The sequence below is a fragment of the Drosophila miranda genome, chromosome XR (assembly GCF_003369915.1).
Source record: "Drosophila miranda strain MSH22 chromosome XR, D.miranda_PacBio2.1, whole genome shotgun sequence".
NCBI lineage: Eukaryota > Metazoa > Arthropoda > Insecta > Diptera > Drosophilidae > Drosophila > Drosophila miranda.
In genome coordinates, this window is record NC_046674.1 from 44,928,038 (window position 1) to 44,949,525 (window position 21,488).

The following is a 21,488-nucleotide window of genomic DNA, read 5'->3' on the forward strand; positions in this document are numbered from 1 at the left end:
AACAAATGCTTCCGATGGATGAAGATGGGAGGCAGGCGTACCAATCGGATTAGGTTGCAAGAGATTGGTATCATTATGCGAAATTTTCCGTCTAGGCGATTCGCTCAAGAGTTTGAGCCCAAGAAACTGCGATTGAAGGGCTAGGAATTTCTCGTTGAGAGCCACGAATTGTTTCCGGACATCCAGAAACCCAGTTTGAGTCTGTCTCATGAATGTGCGCATTTCGGCCTCAATCTCCCGAAAAGCCAGACATGACCAAGACAGGCCCATATGTTTCGATATAAGATCGTTTAGCCGGCCATCGTTCCGCCACCAGCACATTTTATGTAGGCAAAATTGTCGCACAGCCAGCAGCTGAGGAATGAATCACCAATGATAACACCACCGAATTCACATTTCTTTGCACTGCAAACAATTGCCATTATGGACAGTAGTAGAATCACTGTGCACGAATAAAAAAAGTACAGAGTGAGAGCTCATGCAAAATGGGAGAGCAGACAGCAGAGCGAGCCCGACAATCAGCAGCACCTGCAATAATTCATAGCAAATGATCCAACGAAGTGCAGGAAGCGAGCAGTAAACTCACCAAAGCAGAGACACAAAAGAAAAGTCCACAAAGAGGGAGAGTATAGGCAATCCAGAGAGAGTGAGAGCAACAATGCGAGCAGCAGGCCCGTTTATGCTTTCGAGAGAGTGTGGGCGATGCAACCGCTGATGCGCGAGAACAGTGCACACCGAAGAAACGATAACGAAAAGCAGACGAAAAAATTGATTATTTTCCTTGGGCAAATATGCATGGACAACAAAGTTCAACGTTAACAATGTATTGTTAAGCTTCTAGACATCTTTTATTTGTATTTCATAAAAATTAAAATTTAATTTGTATTTCTGATTTACCTACTGTACACTACCGTTACTCTACTGCTACGAAGAAAATTCTACGAAGTAAATTTATATATTTTATATTATATTTAATTATATATAGCTTAGACGCGAGCGAGAGAGTAGGATATCCGGAGAGCGTTAGAGCTGCTCGGGGCCCCTGCTAAGCCGAGTACGAGAGATTTAGATATAAGGAGATGAAAGAATTCTGCTGCATATGCATATGCGGTAACAAATGATCTTTACAGTGGGCGTTGGAAATGACAACAACAACAAAATGCATTTCTTTTGGGCCGCACCACTGGCAATAATTTACAATGTTTAAGCTGCTTGACCCGAAATATTATATTATATTAGTAACCTTACTGTTACTATTACCAGCATCTTTTACAGTGGGTTGCGAATAATTTCATTAAAAGGTTTACAAAAAATCAGCAGGAGCAGGATTGGCTCCATTTGGCTTCTTTGGATTTGGCTTCCTTGGCCAGGTCCAACGGATGTATTCTGGCCAGCTTTTTTCAAACTTCTTCAGATACCTTTGAAAGTTTTTGGTGGCGCCATAAACATAGTCAGCCTAGTTTGGTCAATTTTCGGCGGGATCCATATCGGGACCTTGTACCTCTTGGTAAAGAGGATGAGGTTCGTCTTGTCCGCATTGATACTGAGTCCTACTTTTTCCGCCCACTAACGGATATCCCTGAGGGCACGGTCCATTAAGGAGCTGAGGGTAGATGGACATACACACGTAATAAGTATGCTTATGTCGTCTGCATAAGCTGAGGTCGTCGACCACCAGATTCCACAAAAGAGGCGATAGGACGCCACCCTGAGGTGTGCCTATGTGTGACTCCTTTATCATGCAAGCGGTGCCCCATTCCGATTTCAACCGTCTACAACCTAGAAGGTTCTCTATCCACAGGTTGATTGCTGGGTGTGTGTTGGTCGCCTCCAGGCGATTTGTTATTGCGTTCGTAGACACGTTATTAAATGCTCCGGAGATTTTAACACATACTCCCAGTGCATACTTTTTATTGTGCAGGGCGTTCTCAATGGTTCGTTCTTCACCGACTTCCCTTTGGTTGACATCAGTCCTCTTACCTCATTCCTGATGTAATCCTGTCTGTAATCCTTGGGACTCACATACACATGTACTTTCCTGCCTTTGGGAGGAAGACAACTCTCGAAATTCTATATTCGATAGTGAAATTTTAGAATAGTTTTTTAGTTTAAATAGTTAAGTAGTTTAAATATGAAATACCGAAAACTTTGGGTGGCTGCAAATTAATGTATTTTACGACGAAAAAAATAATAAGTGCGTGCGTTCGTTTTCAATAGATTTTGTCGACTCCTCTATATTAAAACAATTTCTTTTAAGCCTATTGTACCTACGGTGGCAAAGCGGGGCGAATTCGCCAAGAGCGAGAGAGTGAGCTTTTATTGCGCTCCCGCTTTGCCCTAGCCTAACTTACACTAGACTTCATCAAATTCGATCCTAATCTTATTCTAATACAAATACACGGCGCGTAGCCGAACCGAACGCGAACATGCAAGAAAGATAGCTGTTAGACTAACATCCGAGGAAAATTATCACTAAACTTACTAAGCAACTAAGCATGCAATCAAAATAAAAATACCACTACAATTACTCATTTCTAGAAAGGTGTGTAAGGATTAGTAATTTAATAAGAGGAAGAGAATTAGTGGTGGATATAATATGGTAGAGGGAATTATAATCCGAGCATAAGACCCTGAACGGTTCATGTAAGAAATAATTCGATCTACAAAGTGGAAAGAGCAACGGTATAAAATTTCTAGTGAGTCTAATGGGAATCGTAAAGTTTATGCGGCACAACAGATCAGGGCTGTCTATGTCACCCCTGATCAAGTTGTGCATAAAAACCACACCAAGCATTTTTCTACGGTTAACTAAGGATGGGAGGTTTACTAATAGCAGTCTACTAGAGTAAAATGGGAGTCTCACACCCGCATCCCAGTTAAGGCCCCACAGAGCAGAGTAAAAAGTTGTTCTGTACTGATTCTATACGGTCCTGATGTACTTTGCACTGAGGGCACCATACACAGGAGCCGTATTCTAAGATCGGACGAACTAGCGAGGTATAGAGAGTCTTTGTTATATACTTAGGGGTCGTCAAATTCTTTTGACCACCTCTTTATAAACCCAAGCACGCCCATGGCCTTATTTACCATGGTAAAAATGTGTTCAGAAAACTTTAACTTGGGGTCTAACATAACACCAAGATCATCCACCAAGGTAATTCTCTGAAGAGATCCACCACATAAGGTATATGGAGCCAACAAAGGGCTAGAACGATGAAATGTCATAACTTTGCATTTGCAACACCATGACTGAAAGTTATTCAGATCGAATTTCAAGCGAGAATTAAATGAAATGTCCTTATATTGGACACAGAGTTCAACATCATACGCATACATAAGTACTCGAGAGTATGTTAATACCGAAGGCAAGTCATTAATAAAGAGTGTGAAGAGTAAGGGGCCGAAGAAACCTTGACTGGTGAAGAGACGGAGTTTGAGGTAAACTCTAACAAGTTCGTGGTGGTTGATCGCCGCCATATAAATCCATGCTGAGTTGGAGATATAAGTGACTTGCAGAGATGTTGCAAGTGCGGAGTTAAAACCTTCTCAAACATTTTTGGTCTCTTGCGTCATGCTGGGAATACCCCGTCTAGTCCTGGTGCTTTTGTGCCCGCAAAGGAGTCTATTGCCCAGTGGATTCTCTTAGTGGTTAACAGATCTGTTGGGGGGTGTTGTTCCTCGGTTGCTCGGTTCTGATGCATCAGTGACTTCGGTGCATTAGTGCTGTTAGGGCTTTATCACTGCGATCTGTCCACTGTCCGCCATCTAGCTTTAATTGACTCTGTATGATGGGCTGCTTTAAAAGCAGCTTCCGGAGTCCTGTGGCTTCAGGTACTTTCTCGATGTTGGAGCAGAAGGCCCTCCACGAGTTCCGTTGTGCCTTACATATTTCCTTCTTGTAGTAGGATTTTGTATTCCTCATTGACGATCTCTTCGTTCGCTTGTTTTGGCGGTACTTTAGATTGGTACAGCGCTCGTACTCGGGGCCGGGTTTCTTCGTAAGTCCCCTTCTGGTTCCAGCTGGCGTCTATTTATACGCCTGCTATTGCTGTGTCAGCGAGACCGAAAGTGTGATTCCGCGCAGGGTTCGCATTTCACCATTTTAACGATCGTGGGTTGACCTGGTTTTGTTTCCTCGCGTTTTGGCGACTTGGCAGATTTGGCGTTGGCGGTTGTCGTGAGCTTTCTCGGTCATCTGAACCCGGAAAACTGAATCTGACCGCCTGGTCTGGAGTGGGGAAAGTCTGCGTGACCGGGTATGATTAGTCGGCGGTTCGTAGGGTCTGCGCCTGTCTTTGTAGCTCTGTGTGCAGAGGGTGTTCTTAGATTTAGGCGCATGGCGAATAATATATGTATTATTCAACGTTGGGAGAAGCGTTGTAACGAACCCTTTTAGGTTCGTTACACCCTCCCTTTTCTTCCCCGGCGAGAGTTACGAAGACTCGTTCATCGGGTGCGGTAGCTTTTTAGTGTACCTTTGATTTGGGCTGTTGGTCGGGCTCTGGTGGTTTCTATTCTTCTGGCGGGGGCGTACTGATTTATGACGGTCAGCGCTGGGGCTATTTGAGTCATCTAGCATCTATACTTGCGGAGCAAGCTTTTATTTTCCCTTCTTACCTTCCATGTTGCACCATGGTTGCGTTTTTGGTTCATCCGCGTGCCTTTTTCTTGTTTTGATTTGATATTCGCGACTTTCTGTTTCCGGCTTTCACAATGTTGTAACTTGGCGATATTCGGCGACGGACAACTTTTGACCCGGTAGGGGCCGTCGAACTTGGCGGCTAGCTTTGCCTCGAAGCCCTCTGCAGCGTTCGAGCGGTAGTGTTGGCGTAGTACCAATGACCCAACGGCGGGGCGCCATAGTCGCCGGCGGAGGTTATAGTGTCTCCCTTGCTCTGGGCTGGCTCTTTGGATTTTATTCCGTACGATGGCAAATACCTCTTTCAGCCTCGTCACTTTGTTGGTGGCCGTCTCTGGCGTGCTTCCCGTCCCGGTCGTGACTTCGACGTATAGGGTAGCGGTGAGCCGGGGTTCCCTTCCTTGCAAGAGGAACGCAATTCTAAATCTGGTCGTCTCGGAGACGCTTGAGTTGATCGCTAGTGTCATCTTCGTCCCATGAATTCTGGTAGTCGTCGAGGAACTGGGCGATCATAGACCGATTGGCCCTTTCCGTTGGGTTTTCTTGTGGGCACTACGGGGCCGTATGCTGTAGCTCCACGCCTGCGGTCCGTAGGAATATTTTAAATGATCGGCTGGTGAACTGGGTTCCGTTGTCGCAGACGAATAGTTTTGGCACGCCGAAGCTGCTTAGTATTCGTTCTCTGAAGGCTCGATCGAGGCTCGCAGTTGTTGCTTTTTTTAGTGGCACCAGTTCGACCCACTTTGAAAAAGTGTCGATGAAGACCAGTAGGATGGTGTTCCCGTGCTTGGACCTTGGTAATGGTCCGACGAAATTGGCGCCCAGGGTGGCGAAGTGTTCTTCGGCTTTGCGCGTGAGCATCCTGCCCACGGCCTTGCGTTGTGTAGCCTTGAATTTCTGACAGCTCACGTAGCCCTGCACGTATCGTCACACGTCTCGGTGCAGTCCTGGGCAAGTTCGCTGTGTTATCCTCAGCATGGTCTTCCGGATGTCGAGCTGACCCGCTGTTGGTTCATCGTGGCATTCGCGGAGGACTCTTGCTCGGCCGTTCTTAGGCAGGCATAGTTTCCACCGAATGTGGTCGTCGTCATCGGCTCCGTGTACTAGGTCGCGGTACAGTTGTCCATTTTCGTATGCGTAGTCTGGGTATTTCCGGGGATCATCATCTTGGATCTGTCGAATTCTTTGTTTAAGCCAGGCTGCTGTGTTGTCTTCCTCCTCGATGCGTGAGAGGATTATCAACGGTTGCCTCGATAGCGCGTCCGCGACTACGTTCTGGTTGCCGGACCGTCTGCAGGGAAATTTTGACGTTGAAGTCTGGGCAGGCGAGTACGGGGGCGGTGGTGAGCAGGGTTTTCAGCTCGTCGAAAGCGTCTTGTTGATCTTGACGTCCATGCTTTTCCTTTCTTCAGCAACAGTGACATCGGCTGGACCACGCTACGGTGGCGAAGTTTGGCACAAATCTGCGGTACCAACCGGCCATGCCTACGTATTGCATTGTCGTAGTTCCTTCAGGTTGGTCGGCGGCCTCAGATCTTTTACTGCAGCGATTTTGTCGCGGTCCGTGCGTTCCTAGCTGATCATGTGGCCCAGGTATTTTATCCGGCGTTGGAAGAAGGCGCACTTGTCCGTGTTGATCTGTAGGTTTGCCCTGCGTAGTCGTGCGAGAACTTCTTTCACATTTTTCAGGTTTTTCGCGAAGTCTTTCCCGACGATGACGATGTCATCGAGATATGCGAACGCGAACGGTTCCATGTCTGCGCCGATAACGATATCAAGGCTCCGTTGAAACGTGGCTCTCGCGGAGTGTTGTCCGAAAGGCATAACTTTCCATTGGTACAGCCCCCTTCCGGGTGTCGTGAATTCCGTGGCTTCCCGGCTAACGCGGGCCATCGGTATCTGCCAATCCCCTTTTTTCACGTCCAGGGTCGTGATGTAGCGTGCGTTTCGGAGTCTTTCCAGTATGTAGTTGATCTTGGGCAGCGGGTATGCGTCCGGGATAGAACGATAGACGGCTACTTTGGGCGACGAAGGTTTCCGACATGGCTCCAGGCGTGGTGCTGGGCCGCATGCCGGCGCTGTGCGAGGGGTTGCCTGGGAGGCGTTCCATGATGCCTGTGACGATCGATGGCGTGTTGGCTCCAGGTGGTCGCCTTTCCCGGTTCCTGCCTAAGAAAACGCGGGTGTAGCTGGTCGGTCTCTGTCGTAGAGGTCGTAATTGTGTCGATGGCGCTGTCGTTGCAGTCCTAGGCCAGGGTGTCGGTCGGAGGTGGTACATCGAGCGCTTGGCTGCTGCGTGGCGGTTGTCGCCGGTGGGGCCGGGTTGTATTCCGGAGAGGCGTCCTGGGTTCCTTTCCGTTCGTTGGTGGAACCGCGTCGGTGCCTTCGGGAGACCGGCTCGCTTTCTTCGTTGCTTTGCTTGGTCTTGGGTTTCTTGGAGTGGGCCTGGGGCTTGTGTGACTCGTTGTGGCCATGGATTCTGTGTTCCTTGTTCCTTGTGCTCGTATCTCATGTCGTGTCGGGGGATTCGTTGTTGGCGGGGGTCTCGAGTTTGTGGGTCCTGACCGAAGCTTCGGGACGCCCCGGTGTCGATCGTGGCTTCGGTGCGCTGCCCTCCGATGGTCACTCTCGCCACTATCCGGCCGTCGTGTAATTGTAGCGGGTTCTTTAGTTGCGTGTCTGAAGAAGCGTCGTGACCGGCTGTTCCCGTGTCAGCTGGGGACGCGAGTCGTTTCCCGACGGGTGTCGGCGGCAACAATTTACGATCCGTATTCCGCGCTTACCGCATTTCCAACAGAAGAGGATGGGCAGGCTAGCGCAGTCGCGAGAAACATGCCCAGCTTTCGCTCAGGTTCGCGATGGGAGTGGTGATCATTCGATGCGGTGTTCCAGTGGGGTTTGGGACGGGGCTCCGATTTGGCCCGCCTTCGTTTTTCACTGGTTGCGCCGCTGGCCGTCTGTAACTTGGCGGTTGTCGAGGGGGGATGGGCGTCGCTGGGACGTTTCGCTCCTGTATACTTTCGTACTCTGTGGCATCGGATCATCGTGAGTTCCGACAGGTTTCGTAGTTCGTGGACTCGCACGAATAGCTGGTACGCCGGGAGGATGTTGTCATAGATCCGGCTAAGTTCCTTGGCGTCTTTGTACCCGACGTGGTGTAGTTCGTGGATTCGCACGTATAGCTGGTACGCCAGGAGGATGTTGTAATAGATCCGCCTAAGTTCCTTGGCGGCTTTGTACCCGGCGTGGTGCATGAGCAGCCGGAGCTCGATGACGAAATCCTTGAACGATTCGCCCACCGCTTGTTTGCGGTCTCTGATCTGGTCTTTTAATTGCTCGAAGTACCGGGGAGGCAGGAAAAAGGCTGGATTCCCCATTTACGGACCCGTTCTGCCATCTGTGCGTCGTGACTGCAATAATGGCTGTCTGTGGGGTCGTTTCCTCCTGCCGTTGGCAAGATCCTTCTCATGGGCGTAGGCCGTGGTTCCGGGGGCGGGGGCTTCGGTAGATCTGCGGCTGTTATCGTGATTGGTGCGGCGCTGATTTTGCCCTCCGTGATTCCCGGGATTCGTAGGGTGAGCTCGGGGTCTGTTTTCCTCTTCTCCGTTTGTTCCGAGGTGACGGGCTGTGGCGCTCTGGATCGTCCCGGTGATTTGGCGTACTGTCAACTTCTGCCAACCTTATCCAGGCATCGTGTTCGAGTGGCCCGTTGACTAGTTCGGCGAAGTTCCTCCGCAAATCTTCCATGTTACCCTCGCGGCTGAATCCGAATTCTTCCGCGAACGACTCTAGCTTCTCTCGGCGGCATTTGTGTATCCAGCCGTTACTCACCCCTGGGTTGGCGATAAATTCTCCAGGGTAGTACTCACCGGGCTGTTCCTCTGTATGAGATTCCATTGCTCCGCTTATTGTTATTTGTTATTTCGTTTGGCTCGCGTATTCCCGTCACTGGGGCACTGTGTCGAGCTTCGCGGCTGGCGCTTCGAATTTCCTTGCCTGATGCTATTTTACTTTGATGAAGGTTGAGCTGCAGCACCCTCATTTCCATAAGGGGCTAACTCCACCTCACACGAAGGGTTGACTATAATTGTCAGGTCGCCGTCCTCCTTTTCCTCCGAGTCGCCCAAGACCTTGGGCGACCTCCACTATGATCTCCAGACCTAGGTCTTTCTCGACCTCGACCGGCTGCAGGGTGTGCGTTTTCTTGTCTGCCTCCTTGCTGATCTGGAGGATCACATGCTGGCCCGCCTCGTTGTGTAATGGATTACCAGCATGCAGAACTCTCCAGTCTGGATTCTGCCTCTGCAGCAGCTTCAGCGCTCGCTCTCCCTGGACACATTCGCTTTTGGAGTAAACGGGATCAGCTCCCTGTCTACCACCTCTAGCTTGGCCCACTCCTACAAAGCTTCTAGTTGGGGCACCTTCTTAACCAGCTACAACCGCGTTGGGTCGTCCTCCATTCGCGAGAAGAGGCTGTAGGCTATATACTTAGAAACTGTACATACGTATGGAGTAAAGTTTTTTCGGTAATATTGACATAATATGAAAAAAAAATCAATTAAAATAGAAACACGACTTTTTACAACAAAAACTAAGTTGTTTCCAGCAAGTTCATTTGTTTCCTGTAAAAAAATAAATTCAATATAATTCAGAATTTATGTTTTAATTAGTAATCAATTATTTTGTGGTACCAATATTGGCTATGGGGTAAGAAAATATCGTGTTATTATAAAACAAGCCTCAGCAACGGTTTAAAAATAATATTCAGATAGCATCAACGTTTTGCAAATGATATTCAGGCTCAAACTATTCAATTGAACTATTTAATATTAACTGCTACATACTGCCAAAAAGCCACTTTTGAATGAAAACGAGGCGGAATGTTGTAAGTCGCTGCTACGACCGATCCTACATTTATACCGGATACTTAGTCAGTATGGCGCTCCTCCACCATCAGTACGAATTGCACTTCGAGAGAGACAGAAAATGAGTGAGCGCGTGGATGGCGCACATTGGCGATTTAGACGAAAAGAGATGGCAAAGTCGATGATTTTTTTTAGCGCTTCGGACACAATAGATACACGCATCTAATAGAGAAACGGATAGTGGTATAGCAAACCTTTTTGCTTCTTTTTTTAGCTCGTTTTTCGAGCAGGGCTGTAGCAGATAAATCGGTATAGAAGCTAAACGGCTTCGAAGCGCAGAAAGGGCTTTTAGACTAAGGTAATAAATAGTTCAAGGAACATACACAATAAAAATCTCTGGAAAACTTAGGTAAATATTTTTTAAGTCCAGTCAAAGTTGAAAAACTGCTCAGGTACACTTAATATTAGAATAATTTTATATTTCGCGCTACCTCAATTATGTGCTGTCTTTTGTTACTGAAAGTGGACTGCCCCAAAAAAGGATTTTGAAACACAAACGATGGAAACTCATCACCGAAATTCTATGAGAAAAACGAAATTACTGCAGAAATAACTGGTTTGGATATTGACATTGTCAAAAGATTGGGTGTCATTTTGAATATTTTAAACTGCAAAGAAAAAATAATTACCCGCAAGTTTGGTGAATATGCCTCGAAGACTACAGAGCTGTTACTGGAAAAATATCCTGAAAAGAAGCTAAGTTAGGTTAGGTTAAGGCGGTAGCCGGGAAGGGGAGATAGGAACTCCCGCCCCACCAAGGCTCACTTGGACCTACAGGAGGTCCATTGTGTTGCCGCATGGGCATGTGCCCCTTCTCGTTGCCTGAACCGTGAGAGCAGACTGCTGCAGGTTAAGGGCAGTCCCATCCGGAGGCTTGGATGAAATTGGAAAAGGTCGCTGGTTTGATATCAGACAGGTCCAAAATGTCCGTGAGGATATCGGCCCCGAGAATCCGAAGTCGACGATGTGGGAGACTGATTCCTCCTCTTCCTCGTCGCGACAACTCCTGCAGAAGTCGTTATGAGGGATTGAAAATCTAGAGGCGTGAGTGCCGAACTGCCAGTGTCCCGAGATGGCTCGAGTGAATGTAGAGCATTGTACTCTACTGAGTCTATATAGCTCCGCCGAGCGCTTTTTCGACCGATGAGGCCATATCGATCTCGAGACTTTATTGGAGATGGTTTGAAGCTTACACGTAGCCAAAGGCATCGCTACCTGCTCCCTCTCTGATAAGAGAGGAATTGTAGTGCCCTGCCTGGCTAGCTCGTCGGCGGCGTCGTTCCCCTCGATGTCCCTGTGGCCGGAGATCTAACTGCTCTGCGATCTCGTGCAGATACCTGCGGAAGTCATTTACAGTCGCTGAGTTTGACGATATTGAGCCTAGAGCTTTAATAGCTGCTTGGCTGTCCGAGAAGACGCACACTAAGTGCGTGTCTAGAAGTAGTTTGGAGACGATAGAAATGGCCTCCTTGATGGCTACAACCTCCGCTGTGCACACTACAGTGATCCGGGAGCCTGAAGCATTGACTGATGTTCAGCTCGCTGCAGTAGACTCTTCCTCCCAACCGGCCGTCTAACTTTGAGCCATCAGTGTAGAAGTGAACCGCATTTGCAGGTCCTGGTTCGCCCATCTTCCAGTCCTCCCTAGGTGGGAAAGATACCTGGAAAGGCGTCGAGAGGTGATCACTAGGGATACAGTAATCTGTCCTCTCGGACGCTTTCCACAGTTAGGCTTCTCCCATTCTAAAGGCAGAAAGTGTTGCCACCTTCTTACCCATGAGATCTACAGGGAGGAGGTTCAGCACGGTATCCAGGGCTTCCCCTAAGGTAGTGCGTAGCCCGCGGGTTATGCATAGTTATGTTAAGACAAGTTCTTTTGTCTTGGGCTGGCCACCATACTACCACTCCATAGATCATGATTGGTCGTATGATGGCGGTAAATAGCCACCGAACTATAAACGGGGTCATTCCCCATTTTAGTCCGATTGCTTTCCGGAGAATGCTATAGCAAAATCGTCCGCATACGCCACCACGCGGTAGCCACCCCCCCTCTTTCTCCCGCAGCAGTGCGTTCACTGCCACGTTCCATAGGAGGGTCGAGAGGACTCCGCCCTGCGGTGTGCCTCTGCTGACAAATCTGGTGCACGTTGACGTCCCCAGTGATGGCTCAACCGTCTTGCATTGTAGCATCTGATCGATCAGGCTCACCGTCCGATTGGGGAAAGATTCCCTCGTAAATTATTTTAAGCCAGTTAGTGGCTTTATGTCCCGCGTGAATCAGTTGGGCAGGGAAAATGCCGTCTGGGCCCGCGGATTTGTAAGGTTTCAAGATTCTGATCGCCCAGGAAATTTTCTCCTGGCTTAGCAGGCTCAGTATTGCATTTGGGACGACAGAAGGAGGCGCGAAGTAGTTGGGTCTGTTTTCATCGCAGCCGGGGAAGTGAGTATTTAGGAGAAGATTTAGCGACTCATCGCTGGACGTAGTCCACGACTGGTTAGCGTTCTTCAAGTAGCCCAGGGTGGGTGTTGTCTTCGAGAGAACTCTGCGCAAGCGCGAAGCTTCTGAGTTGCTCTCGATTTCGCTGCAGAACTTACGCCAGAAGGCACGTTTGGCTTTCCTAAGTTGTTTGTTGTAGGTTGACAGACTGACCTTGTACTCGGCCCAGTTTTGCTCAACGTTTACAGACTTAGCTTTATTGAAGGAGGCTTTCCGGAGTTCCCCCAGCTTCGAACTTCACCATTCAATTTTCCTCCGGCCTCTGTTCTTGCCAGAGGGGCAGGCTTTATTGAGCGCCTTATTGCAGGCGTCGGTGAAAGTCTTAAGAAAACGAGTCGTGGCCTCCCTGCAAAACTCCTCCTCAAGTGAAGGCTCAGGGAGAATACGATAGAGGTAATCAGAGTACCGAGTCTAGTTTGTCCGCCTGATGTTCCAGAATCGAACTGGCTTCGGTACTGAGAAAGAGAAAACAGTTTCCACGGTCCGAGAAGGAGTGTTCTTCTAGGACCCTCCAGGATACAATGTTACTCTGTATCTCATGAGAGGCAAGCGTGAGGTCCAGGACCTCCTTGCGGGTTTTAATGATGAAGGTGGGGTCACTACCCCAGTTTAATAAGACCATCTGAGTGGTTAGTAATTAACTGAAAAGGTACTCACACCTTTCGTTTGTGTCAGTGCTTCCCCACTGACAGTGATGTGCGTTAGCGTCGCATCCCAAAATTAGGACGATGTCCATGGCCGAACAGTCTGCGATTAGAGCCCGGAGAGGTGCGTGTGGAGGGGGCTGATCATGCCCCATGTATGCGGAGCAGGTCCTCAGTGAGCGCTCCTGGCCTTCGAGGCTCACTGCGGTATGGTCTTCATTGCTGAAATTTGGGAGCAAAAATAAATGCAACTCTCTTTTTGCAAGAATGTAGGTACGAATTTTACCTACGGTTTCAGCTTTTTTTTCGGTTTTTTTTCCGTAAACCAAGCCTTCACCACCTTTGAGGTGTGCTTTGGGTAATTTTCCGGTAGAAATATCCATCTCAAGGGCATGTTTTCCTCAGCATACGGTTGTATAATGTCTGTCAATATGTTTTTATACCCGAATTGGATCAGTTATGCTATGTAGCGGCCCAACGCCATGTCAAGAAAAATAGCCTCAGATACCTATACATCGGCCTCCGTTCTTAACCATTTTCTTTTTGTACCGGAAGTCGAATTCTTTGCCTTTGGGTCGTTGTTTACATCTTCTGGAGTCATTATCAAAAAGATTTATTTTTGTTTCGTCTCTCAATAATATATTATTCCACTTTTAAGACCCATCTGACCCAGACCATGCCAAATGATTTTCAACGACTTTTTGCCTCATCTTCAAAATTTTTACTCGGAGTAAGGGAACTTTTCGGACTATACGTCCTGTTAGGTCTGTATATCGAAGTTTCCGACGAACCATCAGACCTGATTTTTCTTTGCCAATTTGAGCGGATATGGCCTTGGAAGACATGAAGTGATCCTTTTTTGCAAGACTGATGATGCGGATGTCCGTTGTTTGTAAAGATTTCTTCTTCCATCCTCGATTTTCAATAAGCACTTTAGATATGAAAGCATTCTGAACAAAAAATGCCGATCGTCCAAGACTTTTCGCAATTTCCCGGAGAATTTTCATTTGAAATTTTAGAATAGTTTTTCTAAATATAAAAGACCGAAAACTTGGGTGGCTGCAAATTATTGTTTTATTTTATTATTATTATTATTATTTTACGACGAAAGAAAGAAGTGCGTGCGTTCGTTTCAAATAGATTTTTTCGACTCCCCAATGTATTCAAAACAATTTCTTCTTAGCCTGTCTTACCTACGGTGGCAAAGCGGGGCGAATTTTCCAAGAGCGAGAGAGTGAGCTTTTATTGCGCTCCCGCTTTGCCCTAGCCTAACTTACACCAGACTTCATAAGATTCGATCCTAATAACCATTATAATATAGATCATACGCCAAATGGCGCTACACCGGCCCCGTTGAAGGCCTGGAAGGCTTCAAGCCAGTGGCAGAAGCGCCAACTTGTGAATTGGCCTCCTGAACGTGGCTCCGCTGATCGTCCTTAGGTCGACCACCCTGACCCTTCCGTGCTGCCCGGCGGTTGTTCCGACAACCCTTCCGAGGAGGGGGCAGGTTGTCCTCGGCGACGATTACGAGGTCGCCTTCCTTGACATTTGGTTCCTCCTGGTGCCACTTGCATCTTATTTGCCAGCCCAGCACACAATACTCCCGGGACCATCGCTGCCAGAACATTTGCCTGGCTTGCGAGACAAGCCGCCATCGCTTTAAGCAGCTTAGACCCTCCTGGTCCGGGGTGCTGGGGGTCCGATGAGCGGCCCGCCTGTCAGCAGGTGCCCGGGAGTCATCGCGTCTCCGTCGCTTGGGTCTGGGCTTAGGGGTACTAGCGGGCGCGAGTTGAGTACCGCCTCGATCCCGACCAGCACGGTCTCCAGCTCCTCTGCGGTGAGGAGAGCGCTTCCGACTGCCCGTAGGAGTAGGCCCTTGCAGACTTCACACCGGCCTCCCAAGGCAAACTCGCACCCGCTTCTTGACGCGAATTCGCGTATCGCGTCCGCTTCCGCCTCTATCTTCCACCGCAGTTCGCTGAAGTGGCGACTTGCTCCGACGAAATTTGTCGCGTTGTCGCAGTTCACGCGTTGCGGACATCCTCGACGACCGACGAGCCAACAAGAAGGAATAAGTCGTCAAATCGGAGACAATTTCTAAATAACCCGCCTTGGATGCAAAACAGACAAATAACGCTATGTAGGACTTATAAGGGGGATTTCCACGAATTTTCAGAGTCGTATAGACTGGGCCACAAAAATCAACGCCACATACTGAAAATGGGCGGAGAGCACGGAGCCGGTCTGCGGGTAAGTTTTCCATCATTTGGGTCTGGAGTAGCGGCTAACGAACACTCTTAGCAGTTTGAGGTGTGACGAGTATCCCTCGATTACATCAACTAAATAATTTGGCTTGGCCGCGACGGTCAGTCCGACCGATTTCTTCCGACTTTCCATCTGCAGCTCTTCTTCGGAAAGCTCGAAGTGTGGATTTCTGGGCCAGCTCTCTTCTTCAAACTTTAAGAATGCTGGTCCACCAAACCAGATCGACTCCACGATTTCCTCTACGTCACAACCTCTCGAAACTATGTCTGCTGGGTTCTGTTTTGTTGGCACATGCCGCCACGTAGCGTCACTTGACCACTCTTGATACTCCGCTACTCGGTTCGCAACGAATGTTGACAACGACGAAGGGTGGGATCGGATCCAATGAAGAGTAACTTCTGTATCTGACCAGTATATTATTTTCTCAATTGGAACCTTGAGCAGCGATTTGCTTCGGTGACAAAGGTCTGCGAGAAGGTGAGCGGCACATAACTCAAGCCTTGGGAGCGAAAGGGAACGAAAAATTCACCGCTGTAGTTCTGAAGAATGGATGTTGTGTATACGTATGCACCGACGACGATCGACGCTTAATTGATTTGCGAAGCACGACTTTGTCTTAATTGATTGTTGGATCCTACTGACACCAAACAAATATACCCGACGACAACAGGGTAGCGCGTCACTTGGTGTTTGGTTTGGATCAAGCACACCAAACAAAAAGAACAGCGATAAGCAACGGTGATGAGCGAAACGAAAAATTCACCGCTGCAGCTGCGTATTAGTATGCGTGCTTGGCCAATGACCCAACTATATATTTGACGCAACGAAAACGAGAAAGGGGAAGGGGTGACAGCGATTGCAGTTAAATGAGTTATATGTGTTGCGTCCAAGATGGTTATATATATATATGTATATATATATGTATTAATATATATGCTCAACTCTAACTATAGCATGCAAATCTAGCTCTACTATGTCATACGTATGTGCCAAGAATTGAAAGCGAGGTGCAATTATTTCAGCACAAGACAATAATTTCGAGTTTTTTAATCTTTGCGTCTTCACTCGAGCTTTCAATTTTTTGCACAGATACCTCTTTATAAGATCAGAAATTCCAGGTGCTGTACTCTCCTCTTCTGGCGCTGGATGCTCCCACTTGGCTCTGCTTTGGTATATGTAGCTGCAGACAGGGTATTGCACGACCGACGCGGTGATTTTCAGTTTCTTTGCTGTTTTCTAGTCTTTCTGGCTGACTAGCGGGATCCTCCGCTGAGCGTTGCCGCTTGTTGGGGGGCCTTGGCTGCGCCCTTTCCGGCTTTGGCTGGCTGGAAGTCTGGCAGGATTGAGGCGGCCCACAGCCTCTGCTCAATTCCTTCCCCTGACGCCCTGCAGCTAGGGCCTTCGTTGGCCAGGATGAAAGCAGCTCATCTCCTGTCCTGGTACGACGGCTAACTCCCACGCTTCATACAATTCTGGCACATGTTCAAATTTTAATTGAAGATTAGAGCCTACCAATTAGAGAGATGTCAGAGGAAGCCCAGGAAACGAGAAACAAAGATTAGAAAAAATACAGGAATATGAATACGTGCAATACATCACGAATTAAGCAAAACCAAGACCTTTTCAACATGTTGGCAGCCTTTTCAGATCCATATATTTCATCCATTACATATGTATGTGAGATCACAAAATAAATCGTAAAGCAGTTATTCTTTAGAAATTATAAGTTTATTAGATATTCCTCCCACTAAACAGGAAATGGGGTAAAACTTAAAATTACTTTACAGAAAAAAAAATTTTTTAATTAGATTAAGTTGAAAATTAAATCAAAAATAATAATAATATAGATACAAAATTTCGCTGCTCTAGCTCTTATAGTCTCTGAGAACTATGCGCTCATAGGGACGGACGGATATAGCCATGTCTTACTGTCCATCTGTCCGTCTTCTTAGAACCTGTAAGAGCTAAAACAACCAAATTTTTTGTGTGGGCTCCAGATATCACACTTGATCAAGTTTGTTTCAAAACTTTGCCACACCCCCTTCCACCCTCACAAAGAATGAAAATCTGTGGTAACCACAAAAACGACAAAAACCAAAAACAGAATCATAGAAAATGACCATATCTACCAGATTGCCAATTTATTGGTTTATATCATATCATTATTATAGCCATAAGAAACAATTAAACTTGCAGTGGCTACGAAACGCGATTACTTATTTCCCCTTTCTCACTCACTCTTTCTGAAGCAGTTTGTGCTCTCTGGCAGAAGGAAGCGAGATAGCAACACACATACTGACTGAGTATCGGGTAAACATGTAGAGCCGCGGCCTTAGCCGTGTCTCATCACGTTCCCGCTCGTTTTTAGATAGTTTACATCGCAAAATATTTACTGTCATACTGTTCTTATAATATTCTATTTAATTTCATTATAGGCCGAAGCGCGCCTTGCCGCACGCCGCCAAGCCCGTGCTGAAGCTCGCGAGATACGTATGAGAGAGCTTGAACGCCAACAAAAAGAACAGGAGCAAAATGCTGATCGTGTATTTGATATGCAAAACTCGAGTACCAGTTTCGGCAGTGACTCAATCTCAGCAAATCCTGCACGTCTCATTCTTGGCGGACTATTAAATATTACTCGAGCCACGGCATCCCGACGCAGTAGTGAAGATTCTTTGGAGGATGAAGGTAGAAGCTTACGTGACTTCAAATATGAGCTTAAAGTAGGTAGCCAAATTCTGTTTTTCGACTAAATACTCTGATTATGACTTTTTTTGTAGGATGTCGAAGAACGTTTTCGGAAAGCTATGATAACGAATGCACAGCTTGACAATGATCGTGCATCACAAACGTACGAAGTAAAATTGCTTAAGGACAAATGTGAAACTATGCAAGAGGCATTCGCACAGCTGCAGCGCGAGTTTAAAGAGAAGACGCGTGACTGCAACGCTATTAAGCGAAACTTAGACCGTACCACTCTTGAGCTTAAATTAGTTCAAGGTCAGCTTAGCGAGCGAGATTCATTGATTGCAGAACAGGGCCTTCTGATTGTTGCAATTGAAAATGCTGATGGCAGTGATGCCAAGCGAGCTCTAGTCAGTGTTGAAAATGCTAATGTGTTGGCATCCGTTCAGGGTTCTTTAGGTGATTGTCTTTTCATCATGAAAATCAAATGCCTTAAGCACCAATTCATCTACTGTGTTGTATTTCAGATGTAAGAATACAAAAATTTTGCGATGAAAAACAACTATTACTATCTGAAGTGCAGAAGCTGCAAAAAATGATTAAAGAGTATAAAAGCGAAGGAATTGTAAGGCGTGGCAGTTCGTCACCGTGTCCCTTTGGTAAAGACAACGATTATGAGGCTCAAAGTATGCACACAATTAATTAATATTCTCTAAGTTGAATTCACTGTTTTATTCCGCAGGGGAAGCAAACAAAATCATATCAGACTATAAGTATAAGTTACAAAAGGCTGAACAAGAAATGGCTAATCTACAATCGAGCTTAGCACGTTCAGAGACGCAAGTTATTCGATATAAAAGCACCGCAGAAGCCGCTGAGAAGTCGGAATCAGAATTAAAAGTGGAACGCCGTAAGCTACAACGTGAGGTAAGCTATTTTCAAAGTAGCTGATAGCAATAAAAAATTTCAAAATATTTGAATGATTGCGGATTTGATAAGGGAGAGAGATTTTACAGAGGGTGAGAGGGATTTCGAAAAGAGAAAGAGGGGGAGAGAGATTTTAGAGAGAAAAAGAGGTGGAGAGACATTTCGGAGAGAGAAAGGAGGGGAGAGAGAAAGACGGGAAGAAAGAGAGAGAAATTTATCAAAAATGAATTACTACAGATAATAATTAGGCGCTTTTGTAATGAATTTTGATATTTGTATAACCGATACTAAATATGAGTATAGGGGGTATATTAGATTTGCGGTGAAACTGGATGTGTGTAACGTCCACAAGGAAGCGTTTCCGACCCTATAAATTGTACATATTCTTGTTCAGGATCAATAGCCCAGTCGATTGAGCCATGTCTGTCTGTCCGTTCCTATGAGCGCCTATTGCTCAGAGACTATAAGAGCTAGAACAAACACATTTTGTATCCAGACTTCTGTAATATGTCACAGTGTATTTCAAAACTTTGCCTCGTCCCCTTCTGCCCCCACAAAGCACAATTTTGAAGGTACGAGATCCAGACTCCTGTGATATCACATTGAATCATGTTTGTTTCAAAATTTTGCGATGCCCCTTTCCGCCCCCCACAGTTTTAAGGATAGGATAAAACCAACAACGCACAATCATAGAGAATGACCATATCTACCAGATTGCCGAATCTGCATTATATCGGATCATTATTATAACCAAAAGAAACAAATCAATTTGCAGTGGCTACGGAGGAGAATTTCAACATTTTATTGGGAATATTTTATTTTTTTAAAGCCTCCTTTTTTCAATCCGGGTACATTTTGCTATGCTCCTAAACATAACGTAACAAAAATTGTTTTTGTTCCTCATCTACTATTAGACGGCCGTGAAAGTCTTGCATCAATTTCTCAGCTCTTTCTGCTGAATCAGTTACTGCCTTAAGTAATGAAATACTCTTCTTTTCTAAGTAAGATGGGTTATTGTTCCACGATGAAGGGCACAGAGTCAAAAAACTATCACCAATTTTAAGGCGATCCAATGATGTAAGATATATAAAATCGTCTATGTAATACTAAAAGGTTTTAACATTACTTATCAAAAAGTGCACCGTTAAGATCTTCCATCGTTGGTACAGATCGTTTATCTAAACCATAGCTCGCAAATAACTGTTGACACTTTCGGCGTGTCTGATAAAAACCTCTCATTGACGGACACATTGAGAAAATGGACTGAAAAGACCCGATCAAATCTGTTTTTGCTCAACTCGCTCTTCGCTCAAGCAAAGACCGATTTCTTCACTTCTCTTTTGTTCCTGTTTTTCACTGAGCATCTTGTCGCGAGCGAACGAAACAAAGTGCGTATGTATGCGTGCTTGTAGGTGTGATGCTAATGGCAACTATCAATTTTTGTGAATTCTATACGGTTTGACTATTGGAGCTTAAAATGAATCGTGAAAAGCAAAACGAAAATGTTCGTTTGCCAATTTTGCAAATAAATATACATATTACAATACAATAGCCCAAAAGATGCGGAAAACATGAATAAATAAACATATACACGAAAAAAACTAAAAAACAATCAGACACTTTTTTGGTTCTGCTCATCTAAAGACACTTTTGCTGTGAGCGCTTGACCAAAGTGTCTCTCTAAGTTGTTATTGTGAGACACGATCGTGTGTCGGGCTCAACCGAAAACCCGAAACACATAACACAAGCGAAGAGACAAAAAGTGGTCTGCTCAGTGAGAGACCGTTTCTGCGTGGTCTTTTTCGGTTTTGTCGGTTTTTGTAGCTCGTTTGCGAGCTATGATCTAAACTGGATCTATTGTTTTTAGTCAATTTTCATCAAAGCTGCTTTTGATATATACCTGATTCTGTCTTTACACGGTATTTTTTTACACGGTTTTTAAATAACATGATTTGAAAAACATTTTTTAATTTTTGCACACGATTTTATTCCATTTAGCAAGGTTGAATAACAACAAAAATAGATAAAAACACACACAGCTCACAAACATCTAGAAACCAAACGTAATCAAGAGCATAAAGAAAATACACCTAATTCTGTTTTTACACTGTAGATTGGTTCCTGAAAAAACCGTGTAAAAAGAACCGTCTATAAAAAGATCCTATGCAAAAATAGGTGATTGGTTTCTTATCTTTAAAACTTATTAGAAGTAGGGAAAAAATTAGGAAACATTGGAAAAACAAATTTGCGTATACAAAATGTGGCCCCGGATTTTCCGTAGTTATACTTTAGTCCAGGACGCCAGGTTTTATTATAATTAGTCTTTATTTATGAATATTATTTAAGATTAGTTATGATTACAATGGTCGCTGTGCTTTAAGTATATTTAGATTAATACAAATAATTGCGCTCGTAATTTGCGTGTGGTTGAGTGAGACTTTGGCACCGAATTGAATGGCGTCGATAGTTGAGGCTGTGTTCTCTCCTCTCTTTGTTCGACGGCCGCTTCTAGTCTCTCTCTCTGTTACTTGCTCTGTTATCTCTACAGACTCTGTTGCTCTCTGTGGCTTCCCACCAAATCCCACATTCGGCCCTCCTGACATAGAGTTCGCCCCGAACTCCTTCATAAATTCGGCCACCGTAGATGTTTTAAAAGGGCCTTCTCCCACTCTTTCTACATCATACCGGCCGTGCTTGTGAATCTTGACCACCATATAGGGCCCTAGAAACTTTCCCCTCAACTTCAATCCAACACCATATTGGGTCCGCCTGATTGCAAGTAAGTCATTGAGCTTGTACTGCTTTTCATCCTTTTTCTTTTTATCAAAGGATCGCTTATTTTCTTCCTGCAACGACTGAATATTGTCCCTAGCCTCTTTCCTTAACTGCTCACGCTCTTCGTCTAG

At 45.9% G+C, this 21,488-nt stretch overlaps 1 protein-coding gene across 6 annotated transcripts in view; it reads left to right on the plus strand.

Moving 5' to 3' along the window:
* Positions 1–21,488, plus strand: part of LOC117186475 (leucine-rich repeat flightless-interacting protein 2) — an 82,558-nt gene that overhangs the window by 37,193 nt on the left and 23,877 nt on the right. For 4 of the 6 annotated variants that reach the window (XM_033387348.1, XM_033387347.1, XM_033387349.1 and 1 more), the window contains exons 3-6: positions 17,406–17,693; positions 17,751–18,114; positions 18,183–18,341; positions 18,398–18,582. In XM_033387348.1, the coding sequence (XP_033243239.1) occupies positions 17,406–17,693; positions 17,751–18,114; positions 18,183–18,341; positions 18,398–18,582 (996 nt within the window). Of the gene's footprint in view, positions 1–17,405; positions 17,694–17,750; positions 18,115–18,182; positions 18,342–18,372; positions 18,583–21,488 lie in introns of those variants that run through there. The other 2 variants (XM_033387350.1, XM_033387346.1) reach the window with 2 other exon arrangements.